The 16,592-nt window shown below is 48.4% G+C and overlaps 1 protein-coding gene across 10 annotated transcripts in view; it reads right to left on the bottom strand.

Annotated features, from left to right (window-relative positions):
• mta3 (metastasis associated 1 family, member 3) overlaps positions 1-16,592 on the bottom strand; it is a 435,625-nt gene that overhangs the window by 41,031 nt on the left and 378,002 nt on the right. For 9 of the 10 annotated variants that reach the window (XM_072510300.1, XM_072510268.1, XM_072510293.1 and 6 more), the window contains one exon: positions 1,740-1,775. The exons of the other annotated variant lie outside the window; for it this stretch is intronic. In XM_072510300.1, coding sequence (XP_072366401.1) covers positions 1,740-1,775 — 36 coding nt within the window. The remainder of the gene's footprint in view (positions 1-1,739; positions 1,776-16,592) is intronic. 10 annotated transcript variants of the gene reach the window in all.

Raw genomic sequence — 16,592 nt, 5'->3', positions numbered from 1 at the left:
ACTCGTGAAATTGGCCTCTGCTGATGCTTTCCACCTATTAACAGCATATCGCTGGCTGGTTACTGAAATCATACAAATCAACAGGCAACATAAAGTTGACATACTACCTCCATTGCAATGAACAGTCATGGAATAATTGAGCATTGCATCCTGGCATCTGTTTTTGTGGAGGCAATCCATTTCAGTCCCCATTAAGTTTAATCTTGTGAAAGTATTCATGGTCCTTTTTGAAAAATGACCTTCCCAAGCACCAGATTAAGACAGTTTACATATAAATAGTGGAAGATGACTAATGGCACCTGTATGGAATGGCTGGGGAATACTTGAGGTTCTACATGAAAAGGTTAAAGGCATGGAGAAACGTTGATGTGCTGTAATACTTGCTTTTAATTTTTACAGATTTCAGCTGGAAAAGTTGCCATTTTAAATTTCATCTATTAAATCCTCTGTGTGAAGTACCCTGCAACATTTTATCACAATGAAAAGGGTATAAAAATGCCACTTGCCGCTGGATGTGATCCCAGACATTGACGGAGTGAGCCATTAGAAAGAGAGAAACCCCCACTTGCACATACCAGATACAAGGTACACTGTAACAACTCATTCAGAGAGTCAGTCCAGACATGACGGGCTGAATGGCCCTTTCCTGCACCATAACAATTCTGCGAACTCACCAAGCCTCACTCAACATGTCCTCCCAAACCCAGACCCTCTACCACCTAGAAGGACCAGGGTATTAGATGCATGAGAACACCACCACAGGCAAGTTTCCCTCCAAGTCGCAACCATCCTGACTTGCAACTATATCAACGTCATTGGGTCAAAAGAGGGTTGTGTTACTTTGGAATGCTCTTCCTCAAAAGTTGAAGCAGAGTCTTTGAACATTTTAAGCCGGAGGTAGATAGATTCTTGATAATCAAGGGGGTAAAAGGTTATTTGGGATAGGTGAAAGGTTGCAAGCAAATCAGCCATGATCTTGTTGAATGGCAGAGCAGGCTCAAGAGGCCAAATGGCCTACATCAGTTCCTAATTCATATGTTCGTATGTGCAACAAATGCTGACCTTTGCCAGTGACACTGACATACCAAGAATGAATATAAAAATAAACAGCCAGAGCAGGCCACTGTAGATGAAAGTTCTGTTAACTCCAAAAATGTTCCTCAGTCCCAAATGCATCGACCTTTCACCAGTGTGACAATGTTGCATCTCTCACACCAGCTGTTCTATAACTCCTTGGTGAATTAGCAATTTAGCAGCAAACTAGGGACTGGTTTGTGTTTTGGATCAGTGTCCACCAGGGACAACATTGACACATTCCAATCTCATAACATCCTAACAGTTTCCATTTAGTCCCATTCCCTTGACCTTTCGCCAAACCTCATCAACATTTTATAATGTTAAAAATGTTTGTCCACTTCTCCTTTAGACGAAGAGAGAGGCGGGGCATGAAGATGAAGAGATGGGGAGGGGGGTCATAATCTGTCCCAATGGATTGCTAAAAAACAGATTTATCTCAGTGATGTTCGTGAGACTTGACTGTGTGCAAATTACACATTTGCCTATTTTACAATAGTGATTACACTTCAAATATATACTTAAATGGCTGTGAAGTACACTGGAGAAATTCTGAGGTCATGATAGACACTACAAATTAAAGCTTTTACTTTCTTTCTCACAATCACCTGCTCATACACAAATTCAAAGGCAGAATGTGTGCCATTCCCACACGCACAACTTACTTCCTGACTGTAGGGAAACTGGAATTGGGCATCCATCTGTAAAACAAAAGTATCATGCATCATCTGCCCACAATAAAATTCTACAGTTGACCTCAAACAAGGCTGGCATGTTTTTATAATAGCTATTACCCTAAACTTACTTTAACCAAGTAAGAACAACATTTGGGACTATAAGTCAGTACTGGTTTAGCACAGGGCTAAATCGCTGGCTTTGAAAGCAGACCAAGGCAGGCCAGCAGCACGGTTCAATTCCCGTACCAGCCTCCCCGAACAGGCGCTGGAATGTGGCGACTAGGGGCTTTTCACAGTAACTTCATTGAAGCCTACTTGTGACAATAAGCGATTTACATTTCATTTCATATGAGGAAGGTTTTGAACATTTTCATAAATGGATATTAACGCCACCCAAGAGGCTCCTTCTGCACCTTTACGAGACAAGCCCAAGATCCTAGAAAGCAATTTATCGAATCATTTGCAATATTCAATTGTGGAGTGTGAAATGATAGAACGGTCATATGAATAACATTTCAAATTAGCAATGTAACAGCACAAATGTAGGTTTGAAATGAGTACACACCATTCCCTTCTCTGGCTTTTTCCCCACATTACATGTGATCGGCAATATCCAGTTGGTCATCCTTCACCTCAACTAGCAATTTAGTTAGTCTTTGGCGGGTGGTTTTGCAGATGGATGCCTCCCTGCTGCTCACCCTCCCCATTTAGAATTAAACACAAGCAGACAGAGAGCTTTGTTTTACATTATTTGGACTTGGCTTTCTAAGTGCTCAGAACACCTAGAATACAAGCCTGAAAACTATTCCACTCAGTTCACAAATATATTCCGTCCCTGAAGAATTAGCTGGCCAGCCAGGAACAAGGTGTTAATTTCAGCAACTGACAGGCAAAAGGCACATGGATTTCTTTTAACATGGCTGCATCAACCATAGAGTAAACAGCAGGGGGAGCTGATTCTCAATCCCAAAGAATTTCCTCAATAGTCTAGTGCTCATGTCCAACAAGGATGTGTCTGTTACGTCAGTTGGAAAATGATTTGTTAAAAACTAGCAAGTCAATAATCTCAAGATCTTAGCAAGGCAAGCCGGATCTAGGGTTCAGGACTTAATCTTCACTCTGTCTCGTCTTCCCGCTTAAATTTATGGCATCCTTTATCCAAGAATCTACTTGCCAATTTCAAGCTAGTTCCATATATTGAAATTCAGCCAACCTGTAATCTCCTATCTTAACGATCAAGAAGTAGAACAGCGAATCATGTAATCGGTCAAAGGGAACTGGCCAGGAGGGAGGAAATATTGAAACTGAGCTGCAATACTTTTGAAAGGATTCTTTTTAAACATACAAAACAAAAGCATATAGAAAACTAAGGAAAAGCAACACAGTTTTAAAATAGTCAAGTCAGAAAGTACATTGATCACAATCTTTTATTAATTGATTGTTTAAGCGTCACTTACATTCAGAATTGACATCAAGAACAGCAAAATTTAGAAACCGTTTTGGAACACTTGAAAAATAAAAGTTTCAAAAATTGTGCAACTTTTCTATGACTTGACTCAATCAGTAACCAGTTCCACTTATAAATAAACAAAATGTTCCTTGTGTTTTAAAGGGGAAAATATGTAATTCAATCGGGTAAAGGGATCTATTTTTCTCTAACAACAGCTACCAATTAAGTAGTATTCATACTGATCAGCGGCAATGTGATGAATCTAAAGCATTGTCAAATGTTATTGCCAAATTCATTCACAAGATTAACTCAATGTTGTAGAATATTACCTATCAGCACGTCTTTCGGGACTTGTGGGAGGAAACCGGAGCACCTGGAGGAAACCAATGAGGAGAATGTGCAGACTGTAACTCAAGCCGGGATTCGAACCTGAGACGCTGGAGCTGTGAAGCAACAGTGCTACCCAATGCACTACTGTGCTGTCCTGGACTTAAGAAATGTATTATTAATGAAGCAATTACATGCAAAACAATGGATGGTCAGGGCTACACAAGAAATGTGCATGCAACCCTTATATGCTATAAGTATGGTGCCGTGATTATATGGGGGAAAAGGTCAAATCCGGATGTAAAAGTATTTAATTTCTTTAGAATCTGGGCACCCTTAAAGTGGAATAAGTGAACTGTACAACTGCATAAATAGCTCTGATTACAAAACAATTGAATGTGCACTTCCCCTTAAGTACTGCACAATGAGTAGAGATGGCTGAAAAAAATAAAAACGTTTCTCTCTGGCACATTGGTTCTCACTGTTTTTTCATCTTGGTGAACTAGGTTTGAATTCAGCCTAACTAATGGGATGAAAGTTTCCTTTGTTCCATTTGAAACGAGACTGGGGACTTCCAACTCTGTTGCCCATGGATGTATAATGCCAGGCTCAAGACTGCCCATTGTAGCAATTAGCACTTCATTAGCACTTACAATTAGAGAGGCTTCAAAAGAACTGGTGTGGGAAATGAGATAATTTCTGTGATAAAAATCTCTTCCAATCTTAAAAGTTAAGGTATACTTTTGGGGCAGTGCAGAGGGAGCTGTAGTCTGCATCAAATTTGTGCTACATCTGACTTTGGTATTTGCAATGCTATTCGCAGGGCAGCAAGTGGAAACAATTACCGCTTTCCCCAAGACTGATATGCCTCGCCATGATGAGAATAGAAATTCATCAAAACACCAGATCTTAAACATAGAACAACTTCCATTTAAAAGGGCCTTTAACATAGTTAAACTTCTCACAGTGTTTCACAGGAGCTTTATCTAAAAATATTGGTGCCAAGGCACATCAGGAGCTATTAAGAAAGATGACCAAAAGTTTGGTCAAAGAGGTAGGTTTGAAAAAACATTTTAGCGAAGGAGAAAGCTGTAGAGGAAATTTCAGAGTTTAGGGTCCAGGCAGCTGAAGGCATGGCTGCAAATGGGGCAACAATTAAAATCCAGGTTGTGCAAGAGGCTAGAATTGGACGAGCGCAAATCTTTGAAGGATGTTAGGCTGGAGAAGGTAATGGGGAGACAGATCGATTTTGCTTCCTGATGAAGTACAGTGTTTATCTAACATTTTTTGTTAATTCAGTTAAATTAATAATACGGAATGTTACATAATTACGATGATCAAAAATGCCGCAAAAAAAAATTCTTACTTGGAAACTTCCGGTGGCGGCCATGGAGGAGTAGGTCGCACATTTGATAGCTCCCGCCTGTGACGGACATTTGGACCTTTTTCTCCCGTTTTTTCCAGTATTTTAATTGAAAAATCGGTGAAGAGTGAGACAAGGAACACGTTCTACGGTGGGCCAAGAAGGAACGGAGCAGCAAATAGGAGAACTGTGAGCTGCGCATTTATTAGGACCTGAGCACAGATCTGGCCAAGAGGCGAGCTGGGTTCAATCGGGCAAAAACGGCCCTCTTTAAGAACAGGGTGAAGTTTGGGATGCTGTACCCAGCCCGACTGTGGGTCACACATGAGGAACAGGACTTCTACTTTGAAACACCAGACGAAGTATGGCAAATTAAAAGACACTGACGCCTTGGAGAAGTACTGTAGCGGCGATTTGTTGTGCTGGGCTGTATAAATATAAGTAGTGCTATGTGTAATAAGGGGCTCTTTGGATGGCTAAAGGTAACTTTGTCTTGCAGGAAGCTGGTTAGAGGGAGGCTGGACTTTGGGGTTGGTTCTGCTTTTTGGGTGATTATTTTTCTAAAGTGGCTGTTTCTTCACTGTTTTTAATGATGTTTGTTTACTGGGAAATGTGATGCTTTTAAAATGTTTGTCCATGTGGGGGGAGAGGGGAGAGAACAATGGGGAGACAGACTGCTTGGTGCTGGGGCGGGTGCAATCAAGTCAGCATGGGTCAGCTGACTCGGAAGCGTAGTGGGAAGTGAGCAGCTGTTAAGCTGGAGCTTGACTTGGGGGGTTGGGTTTCTGGTGTTGTTGCTGGGAGGGAGAGGGAGAGGGGGGGAGGAGTTGCTTTGCTGACAGGAGAGGAACTGTTACTAGGGGACAAATGGGAGGTCAGGAACGGCGACTGCCCAAGGGTGGGCTCAAGGAGGCGGAGGACACGAGATAGAGGCTGGCCTAAAAAGGGTGATGGCTAGTCGGCAGGGGGCGGGTGGGGGGGGGGGGGGGGAAGAGAGAGGAGAGGGGGTGGCTGTAAGCCCTCTGGCCAGGCTGATTACATGGAACGTCAGAGGGCTGAGAGTGGGCCAGTCAAGAGGACTCGCGTGTTTGTGCATTTGAGGGGGCTGAAGGCGGACGTGGTAATGCTACAAGAGACACACCCAAAGGTTACAGACCAGACGAGATTGAGAAAGGGGTGGGTCAGCCAAGTGTTCCATTCAGGCCTGGACTCAAAGACCAGGGGGGTAGCGATCTTGATCAGCAAACGAGTGGCATTCGAGGCAGGGAGAATCGTGTCAGACAAGGAGGGTAGGTACATAATGGTGAGTGGGAATCTGGAGGGGGTGCGGGTGGTACTCGTGAACATATATGCTCCGAATTGGGATGATGTGGAATTTATGAGGCGGGTTTTAGGTAAGATCCCAGACTTAGAGTCACATAACCTGATTATGGGAGGGGACTTTAACACAGTCATTGATCTGGAATTGGACTGGTCAAAATCCAGGACAGGGAGGAGGCCGGCTGAGGCAAAGGAATTGAAAGGGTTTTATGGAACAGATGGGGGGAGTAGACCCATGGAGGTTTGCATGGCCAAGGGCGAAGGAGTTTTCCTTTTTCTCACATGTCCACAAGGTATACTCTCGCATCGACTTTTTTGTTCTGAGCAGGGCGCTAATACCGGAGGTGGTGGATACGGAGTACTCGGCAAACACAGTGTCGGATCATGTCCCGCATTGGGTGGATCTACGGGTTAGTGTGGCGAGAGGGCAATGACCACTGTGGAGACTGGATGTGGGGTTGCTAGCGGACGAAGCGATCTGTGGGCGGGTTAACAAGTCCATCCAGAACTACCTGGAAACAAATGATACGGGGGGAGGTCTCTGCAGCGACGGTCTGGGAAGCTTTGAAGGCAGTAGTCAGAGGGGAATTAATCTCAATACGGGCCCACAGAGAAAAGGTGGAACGGGCTGAGAGGGATAGATTAGTGGAGGAGATACTCCAGGTGGACAGGAGATACTCGGAGGCCCCAGACGCGGGGCTACTGAGGGAGCGGCGGAAGTTACAGGCGGAGTTTGGGCTGTTGACCACAGTAAAAGCGGTAGAACAGTTGAGGAAGGCAAGGGGGGTGATTTATGAGTACGGGGAAAAGGCAAGCAGAATGTTGGCGCACCAGCTCAGGAAAAGGGAGGCGGCCAGGTAGATAGGGAGAGTAAAGAGTATTGGCGGGAATATTGTCCTGGACCCAGCGGGGGTGAACGAGGTGTTTAAGGACTTCTATAGTAAATTATTTGAGTCGGAACCCCCGGCTGGGTTGGAGGGGATGAGGCAGTTTTTGGATCAGTTGAGGTTCCCGAGGGTAGATGAGGATCTGGGGGAAGGTCTGGGAGCCCCGATTGAGGAAATAATCAAGGGGCTGGAGGGCATGCAGTCGGGTAAGACCTCAGGGCCTGACGGCTACCCAGTCCTCTTCCCAACAATGTCGCAGGCCTCGATTTTGTTGATCCTGAAACGGAAGAAGGATCCGGAGCAATGCGGGTCATACAGGCCGATTTCTCTACTGAATGTGGATGCCAAATTGCTGGTTAAGATATTGGCCACAAGGACAGAGGACTGTGCACCGGGGGTGATAGGGGAAGACCAGACGGGATTTGTAAAGGGCAGGCAACTCAAGGCCAATGTTCGAAGGCTTTTAAATGTTATTATGATGCCCTCAGAAGGAGAGGAGGTGGAGGTGGTGGTAGCGATGGATGTGGAGAAGGCTTTTGATTGGGTGGAGTGGAATTACCTGTGGGAGGTGCTGGGAAGGTTTGGATTTGGCGAGGGCTTTATTGAGTGGGTGCGGTTGCTCTATCAGGCACCAGTAGCAAGTGTGCGTACGAACCGGCTGAGGTCGGGGTACTTTAAACTACACCGAGGGACAAGGCAAGGGTGCCCCCTCTCTCCGTTACTGTTTGCTCTGGCCATAGAACCATTGGCCATGGCGTTAAGAGCCTCTAGGAACTGGAAAGGGCTGGTTTGGGGGGTGGGGGGGTGGAGCACAGGGTCTCGCTTTACGCAGATGACCTGCTCTTGTATATTTCAGACCCATTGGAGGGGATGGGGGAAGTAATGCGAACCCTGGGGGAATTTGGCAATTTTTCAGGGTATAAATTGAACATGAGGAAAAGCGAGATGTTTGAGATCCAGGCAAGAGGGCAGGAAAAGAGACTGGGAGAGCTGCCGCTTAGAATGGTAGGGAAGAGCTTTCGATATCTGGGAATCCAGTTGGCCTGGGAATGGGAGGCAATGCACAAGTTAAACGTATCCCGGTTGGTAGAACAAACGGAAGGGGACTTTAAGAGATGGGACATGCTCCCACTATCACTGGCGGGGAGGGTACAGACTGTGAAAATGACGCCCTCCCCAGATTTCTGTTTGTCTTTCAGTGCTTCCCCATCTTCATCCCTAAGGCCTTTTTCAAACGGGCGAATAAGGTTATTTAGGGCTTTATGTGGGCGGGTAAAACCCCGAGAGTGAAGAAGGTGTTGCGGGAGCGCAGTCAGGGGGAGGATGGGTTGGCGCTGCCGAACATCTGCAATTACTACTGGGCGGCTAATAGAGGAAGTGGGTAGTAGGGGAGGGGTCAGCATGGGAGCGGATGGAGGTTGCGTCATGCAAATACACCAGTTTGGGAGCACTGATAACGGCACCACTTCCGTTCTCGCCAGCCCGATACTCCACAAGTCCGGTGGTGGAGGCAATGTCGACAGGCAATGTCCACGGTGTTAAGAACACGGGTGGTGCCGGGTCCAGAGGTAGCGATCTTTGGAGTGTCGGAAGAGCCGGGAGTTCAGGGGGCGAAAGAGGCCGACGTCTTGGCCTTTGCCTCCCTGGTAGCCTGGAGACGGATCTTAATAATGTGGAGGGACTCGAAGCCCTTGGGTGTAGAGACCTGGGTTCGTGAGATGGCTGGGTTTCTCAGTCTCGAGAAAGTAAAGTTCGCCTTAAGAGGTTCAATGGCTGGGTTCACCCGGAGGTGGCAGCCGTTCGTCGACTTTCTCGGGGGAAATGAAAAAGTCAGCAGATGCAGTATTCCGGGGGGGGGGAGGGGGGATTGTTGTTTTATGGTTGGGGTGTGTGAAGATTGAGATGGGGGAAATGTTTATTATACCATGTTGATGTCATTGTCTATGTAATTTTTCTAAAAATTTTCAAATACCTTAATAAAAATACTTTAAAAAAAAAAATCTTACTTGATCCACATTCCAAAGAATAAAGTATCTAAGTTTGCTGATGATTTTAAACTATGTGGAAAGGTTAATTGTGGAGAGGACACAGAGAGGCTGCGGAGAGGACACAGAGAGGCTGCGGAGAGAACACAGAGAGGCTGCGGAGAGGACACCGAGAGGACACAGAGAGGCTGCGGAGAGGACACAGAGAGGCTGCGGAGAGGACACAGAGAGGCTGCGGAGAGGACACAGAGAGGCTGCGGAGAGGACACAGAGAGGCTGCGGAGAGGACACAGAGAGGCTGCGGAGAGGACACAGAGGCTGCGGAGAGAACACCGAGAGGACACAGAGAGGCTGCGGAGAGGACACAGAGAGGCTGCGGAGAGAACACCGAGAGGACACAGAGAGGCTGCGGAGAGGACACAGAGAGGCTGCGGAGAGGACACAGAGAGGCTGCGGAGAGGACACAGAGAGGCTGCGGAGAGGACACAGAGAGGCTGCGGAGAGGACACAGAGGCTGCGGAGAGAACACCGAGAGGACACAGAGAGGCTGCGGAGAGGACACAGAGAGGCTGCGGAGAGAACACCGAGAGGCTGCGGAGAGAACACAGAGAGGCTGCGGAGAGAACAGAGAGAGGCTGCGGAGAGAACAGAGAGAGGCTGCGGAGAGGACACAGAGAGGCTGCGGAGAGGACACAGAGAGGCTGCGGAGAGGACACAGAGAGGCTGCGGAGAGGACACAGAGAGGCTGCGGAGAGGACACAGAGAGGCTGCGGAGAGGACACAGAGAGGCTGCGGAGAGGACACAGAGAGGCTGCGGAGAGGACACAGAGAGGCTGCGGAGAGGACACAGAGAGGCTGCGGAGAGGACACAGAGAGGCTGCGGAGAGAACACAGAGAGGCTGCGGAGAGAACACAGAGAGGCTGCGGAGAGAACACAGAGAGGCTGCGGAGAGGACACAGAGAGGCTGCGGAGAGGACACAGAGAGGCTGCGGAGAGGACACAGAGAGGCTGCGGAGAGGACACAGAGAGGCTGCGGAGAGAACACCGAGAGGCTGCAGAGAGGATACAGAGAGGCTGCGGAGAGGACACAGAGAGGCTGCGGAGAGAACACAGAGAGGCTGCGGAGAGGACACAGAGAGGCTGCGGAGAGAACACAGAGAGGCTGCGGAGAGAACACAGAGAGGCTGCGGAGAGAACACCGAGAGGCTGCGGAGAGAACACCGAGAGGCTGCGGAGAGAACACCGAGAGGCTGCGGAGAGAACACCGAGAGGCTGCGGAGAGGACACAGAGAGGCTGCAGAGAGAACACAGAGAGGCTGGGAGAGAACACAGAGAGGCTGCGGAGAGAACACAGAGAGGCTGCGGAGACGACACAGAGAGGCTGCGGAGAGGATACAGAGAGGCTGCGGAGAGAACACAGAGAGGCTGCGGAGAAATATAGGCAGGGCTAGGTGATTATTATTAGTGAGTGGGCAACAAGATGGAATATAATAGAGGGAAATGTGAAGTCATTTACTTTAGGCGTAAGAACAAAGAAAGCAGAATAACTTTTGAAAGGTGAGTGCTGGGAGAACAAAAGTGGTTTCAAGGGATTTACATTTGTATGGGTAAACTGCCGAAATAAGGGACAGGATTCTCCGCAGCCCCGTGCCAAAATCGTGTTTGGCTGGGAGGCGGAGAATCGATGTTCACGCACGAATCGTGTCCAGCACCACTCCCGCGATTCCTCGATCCCCACAGAAAAGTATTCCGCTTTCTTTGTCCCCAGAGAATCGCTCGCGCACGGATTTTGCGGTGTGGCTGGGGGGCCATTGACAGAGGCCCCCCCCACGATTCTCCGGGTAAAACTGGCCGAGTTCCCGACGATGTGGTTCTAACCACGTCTAGCCGGTCGGGAACCTCGGGTGGTGGCTGCGGACTCAGTCCGCAACCTCCCTGGTGGAGGGGGAGGGTGGATCAGGTACCGGGGGAAGCCTTACGGGCGGCCTGAGCGGCGATCGGGCATTTTATATGTAGTGGCGCGGGGCCGATCGTTGGGACCTTCTTTGCTCGTCCAGGTCCAGCGACTGAGTCTGTCATCATGTTCGGCGCGGCCGCCGTTGTGCGCATGCACAGACTTGGAACCGGAAGTGTGGAGGCCCGTATCCGCAGCTGAAGCTGCAAGAATCACTCCGGGGGCCTGCCAGCCCCCTGCAGGTAGACAAATAGCTGCTAATATTTTTAAGGAATCTCCAGAGTAAAACGGCGGCATTTTTACACTGGAGTGGGGATATAGTCCCATTTTTGGAGAATCCAGCCCAAGGTGTAATTTTAACTGTGTTTAATTTATTGTTTCTGTGCCAGGAAGGGTATAACTGGAAAGGTTTGCATGTGTGAGGGCTGGTTAAGTTCCAACTGTGTTTCTATTGTGCTTAGAGAGGGCTACAGCATGAAGAATAAAAAGGCATAAGCATGTGGGTGGTGCTTAGCAACTAGGGCCTTGTAAGGTAGAGAAGCTTTTAAGTTTTAGTTTAACTCATTTGATTTCAGTTGGAGATAGGTAGTGGGAGAGAATGTTGCTCTCGCAGCTCTGCTAAAAGTTTTAGAAGATTAAACAGGGAACATCTTTGTCAGCCTTTCTAGAAGAAAAACCATACTATGAAGTAATGGTTTTAAAAACAACAGGTGCCGGAAATGTAAAATCCAGCTAGTTCAGGAAATTAGAGGAATGAAGGGGAGTGTCCTGAGGTTAAAGGTACTAGAACAGAACACGGTTCAGTAAAAACAAGGTAGGGCTGAGAGGAAGGCTGGGATGGGAGAAAGATGTCTAAAGTTATTTTCGGGTTTGAGAGATTTTATTACAGCCTGTGGAACACGAGTTGAAAAAACAATGGAAATCAGTGGCTGGATCTCAAAGTTTATGTAACAGCAGTTAAGACAAAGGAAACCTTGAAAGGAGAGATGTAAAATCCTGGACTGGATTCGCTGTGCAATGGAAGCTTTGTTTAAGAGCGTCATTTGGAAAACGTGCTCTGGATTTTCGAATGCAAACTGCTAAGGGAAAACATATTTATGAGAGAAGATTTAAAGTGGAGTTTGGGAGTGGAGTTTGGAAACTCTCATATGACAATCATCTGTGGAGGGGAGGTGGGGGGGGGGGGGGAGGATTCTGAGGAGATATCCACAAACATTCACTTGGGGTTCAGGGTGGTGAGTGTATTTACCTACAGTCATCTTATGCGCTGAACAGGGACTTTGTGGGTTAATGAGACCAATGTAGTTTAAGAGATTATGAACTTTGGAAGGAAGACTATTTTCAAAATGGGGAAATGCTTAGGAAATAAGAAGCACAAAGGGGCTTGGAATCTTTGTTCAAGATTCTCTTAAGGTTAACGTGCAGGTTCAGTCAGCAGTTAGGAAGGCAAAGGTGGGGTGAGAGTGACTGTCCTTGACATCAAGGCAACATTTGACCGAATATGGCATCAAGGAGTCCGAGCTAAACTAGAGTCAATGGAAATCAGGGAGAGAATTCTCTGCTGGTTGGAGTCATACCTGGCACAAAGGAAGATGGCTGTTGTGGTTGGAGGTCAAACATTTCAGCTCCAGGACATCACTGCAGGAGTTCCTCAGTGTAGTATTGTTGATGACTTTGATGATACGGAGTAGTCTAATAGGGTGGTAATTGGCTGGGTTGGATTTGTCCTGTTTCTTCTGTACAGGACATACCTGGGCGATTTTCCGCATTTCCAGGTAGAAGCCAGTGTGGTAGCTGTACTGGAACAGCTTGGCTAGGGGTGCGACAAGTTCTGGAGCACAAGCCTTCAGTATTGTTGCCGGGATAATGTCAGAATATAATGACAGGCTGAGAGAATTGGGCTTTGGAGTTCAGAAGAATGAGAGGCAATCTCATTGAAAAATGGAAGATTGAAAATGGAAGGGTGTGATAGGGTGTACGTTGAGAGGTTGTTTCCATTAGTTGAGGAACCTGAAACATAGGGGCACAGTCACAGGACACGGGGCCGATCATTTCGGACTGAGATGAGGAAAAATTACTTCACTCAAAGGGTTTTGAATCTAATGAAATTCGCTACCCTAACGAATTGCGGATATTCTACTGTTGAAAACATTTAAGATGAGGATAGACCGGGTTTTAGTCTGTCAGGGAATATGGGGAACAGGCGGGAAAATGGAATTGAAGCCCAAGATGAGATATGATCATACTGAGCAGGCTTAAAGGGCCTTGTGGTCTACTTCTGTTCCCATTTCTTACGTTTCATGGGATTATTGTCCTTACTAACAGAGAAATATTCTCTGAAGCCTTTAAACGATCTTTTGCTAAAGTCGCTAATTTCTGATCTGAAACATCTAAACAAATAATGAATGTTTACACAAGGGACAAAAATCACAGGTAAAATGGAAATGAAAGCAAGACACCACATAGACCCGATCACATAATGAAATCATCCCCATTAACACACAAAATACTCTTTCATTTGAAAAGTGGATAGTACGGACTTCCGGGTGCGGCGATGACCAGCTGAGTCGCACGTTTCGGCAGCTCCCGGTGAAACGGACTTTTGGGCTCTTGATAGGAGCCCCAACGGCAATTTTGACGGCTAAAAACACTGTGCGGTAAACCAGAAGGGAATCCCCCCTGGATACGGATGAAAAAAGGAGGAGAAAGTGGCCGGATTGCAGTGGATCCTTTAGAACAGCGGCAAGGAAGGCAAGCAAAAACCAAGATGGCGTCGGAAGGTGGCAGTTTAACATGGGGCCCTGAACAACAAGAGTTCTTGAAATGCTGTGTGGAAGAGCTCAAAAAGGAAATGAAGAAAGAGCTGTGGGCCCCGATACTACAGGCGATCGAAGGGCTAAAGGAGGAACAAAAGACCCAGGAGCGGGAGCTTCGGGTCGTGAAGGCAAAGGCAGCCGAGAATGAGGACGACATACAGGGCCTGGTGGTGAAGACGGAAATGCATGAGGCACATCAGAAACGATGTGTGGAAAGGTTGGAGGCACTGGAGAACAACGCAAGGAGGAACAACCTGAGGATTCTTGGTCTTCCTGAAGGTGCGGAGGGAGCGGACGTCGGGGCATATGTGAGCACGATGCTGCACTCGTTAATGGGAGCGGAGGCCCCGGCGGGTCCGTTGGAGGTGGAGGGAGCATACCGAGTGATGGTGCGAGGACTGAGAGCAGGAGAAATTCCCAGAGCCATAGTGGTGAGATTCCTCCGTTTTAAGGATAGAGAAATGGTCCTTAGATGGGCAAAGAAAACTCGGAGCAGTAAATGGGAGAACGCGGTGATCCGCGTTTATCAAGACTGGAGTGCGGAGGTGGCGAGAAGGAGGGCGAGCTTTAATCGGGCCAAGGCGGTGCTTCATAAAAAGAAGATAAAATTTGGAATGCTGCAACCGGCAAGACTGTGGGTCACATATCGAGGGAGGCACCACTACTTTGAGACGGCGGATGAAGCGTGGACTTTTATTGTGGAAGAAAAACTGGAATGAGCGGGTCATTAAAAAGAACGTTTGAACAAAGTGGTGGGGCGAATGTGGGGGGCGAAGAGGGGGGTTAAAAAGGGGGGAAAGAGGAGATTTATGTACTAATCCTGCGATGTGGTAACTTTTCTCTCTTCCACAGGTGGTGAAGGGGGGAGGAGGGGAGGTGGAGGAGATGGGGCGTTGGCCATTGGGGGCGGGGCCAAGGGAGAAGCGCGGGCTTGGTTCCCGCGCTATGATAATCATGGCGGGAACAGAGAAGCAGGAAGGAGGGGGCGTCGCACGGTGCGAGCCGAGGTCACGGGGGGAAGCCGAGGTCGGCCAGAGTTTGCTGACTTCTGGGAGCAACATGGGGGGAGTAATTACGCTAGCGGGGGATCTAGCGGGGGGGGGGGGGGGGGGGGGGGGGGGAGGGGGGAATTACTGGGTTGCTGCTGCTGGGGAGAGGGGGGAGCTGGTATGGGAGGGGATGGGCGGGGGGGCACCGCCTGGGGGAGATACAGCTGCGTGGGAACCAGGTGAGGAGCTGGAAAAAGGGGATGGCTAATCGACAAGGGGGGGGGGGGGTAGGAAGCCCCCCAACCCGGCTGATCACGTGGAACGTGAGAGGGCTGAACGGGCCGATAAAGAGGACACGGGTACTCGCACACCTTAAGAAACTTAAGGCAGATGTGGTTATGTTACAGGAAACGCACCTGAAACTGATAGACCAGGTTAGGCTACGCAAAGGATGGGTGGGGCAGGTGTTCCATTCGGGCCTAGATGCGAAAAACAGCGGGGTGGCTATATTAGTGGGGAAGCGGGTAATGTTCGAGGCAAAGACTATAGTGGCGGATAACGGGGGCAGATACGTGATGGTGAGTGGCAAACTACAGGGGGAGACGGTGGTTTTGGTAAACGTATATGCCCCGAACTGGGATGATGCCAATTTTATGAGGCGGATGCTAGGACGCATTCCGGACCTAGAGATGGGAAAGCTGATAATGGGGGGAGATTTTAATACGGTGTTGGAACCAGGGCTGGATAGGTCGAAGTCCAGGACTGGAAGGAGACCGGCAGCAGCCAAGGTACTTAAAGATTTTATGGAGCAGATGGGAGGTGTAGACCCGTGGAGATTTAGCAGACCTGGGAGTAAGGAGTTCTCGTTTTTCTCCTATGTCCATAAAGTCTACTCGCGAATAGACTTTTTTGTGCTGGGAAGGGCGTTGATCCCGAAGGTGAGGGGAACGGAGTATACAGCTATAGCCATTTCAGATCACGCTCCACACTGGGTAGACTTGGAGATAGGGGAGGAAACAGGAGGGCGCCCACCCTGGAGAATGGACATGGAACTAATGGCAGATGAGGGGGTGTGTCTAAGGGTGAGGGGGTGCATTGAAAAGTACTTGGAACTCAATGATAATGGGGAGGTCCAGGTGGGAGTGGTCTGGGAGGCGCTGAAGGCGGTGGTTAGAGGGGAGCTGATATCAATAAGGGCACATAAAGGGAAGCAGGAGAGTAAGGAACGGGAGCGGTTGCTGCAAGAACTTTTGAGGGTGGACAGACAATATGCGGAAGCACCGGAGGAGGGACTGTACAGGGAAAGGCAAAGGCTACATGTAGAATTAGACTTGCTGACTACGGGCACTGCAGAGGCACAATGGAGGAAGGCACAGGGTGTACAGTACGAATATGGGGAGAAGGCGAGCAGGTTGCTGGCACACCAATTGAGGAAAAGGGGAGCAGCGAGGGAAATAGGGGGAGTGAGGGATGAGGAAGGAGAGATGGAGCGGGGAGAGTGAATGGAGTGTTCAAGACATTTTATAAAAAATTATATGAAGCTCAACCCCCGGATGGGAGGGAGAGAATGATGGGCTTTTTGGATCGGCTGGAATTTCCCAAGGTGGAAGAGCAGGAAAGGGTGGGACTGGGAGCACAGATCGAGGTAGAAGAAGTGGTGAAAGGAATTAGGAGCATGCAGGCGGGAAAGGCCCCGGGACCGGATGGATTCCCAGTCGAATTCTATAGAAAATATGTGGACTTGCTCGC

This window comes from Scyliorhinus torazame, chromosome 1 (genome assembly GCF_047496885.1).
Source record: "Scyliorhinus torazame isolate Kashiwa2021f chromosome 1, sScyTor2.1, whole genome shotgun sequence".
In the NCBI taxonomy this organism is placed as follows: domain Eukaryota; kingdom Metazoa; phylum Chordata; class Chondrichthyes; order Carcharhiniformes; family Scyliorhinidae; genus Scyliorhinus; species Scyliorhinus torazame.
The sequence above is the reverse complement of the archived record's forward strand: the minus strand, read 5'-3'. Positions and strand labels throughout refer to the sequence as shown.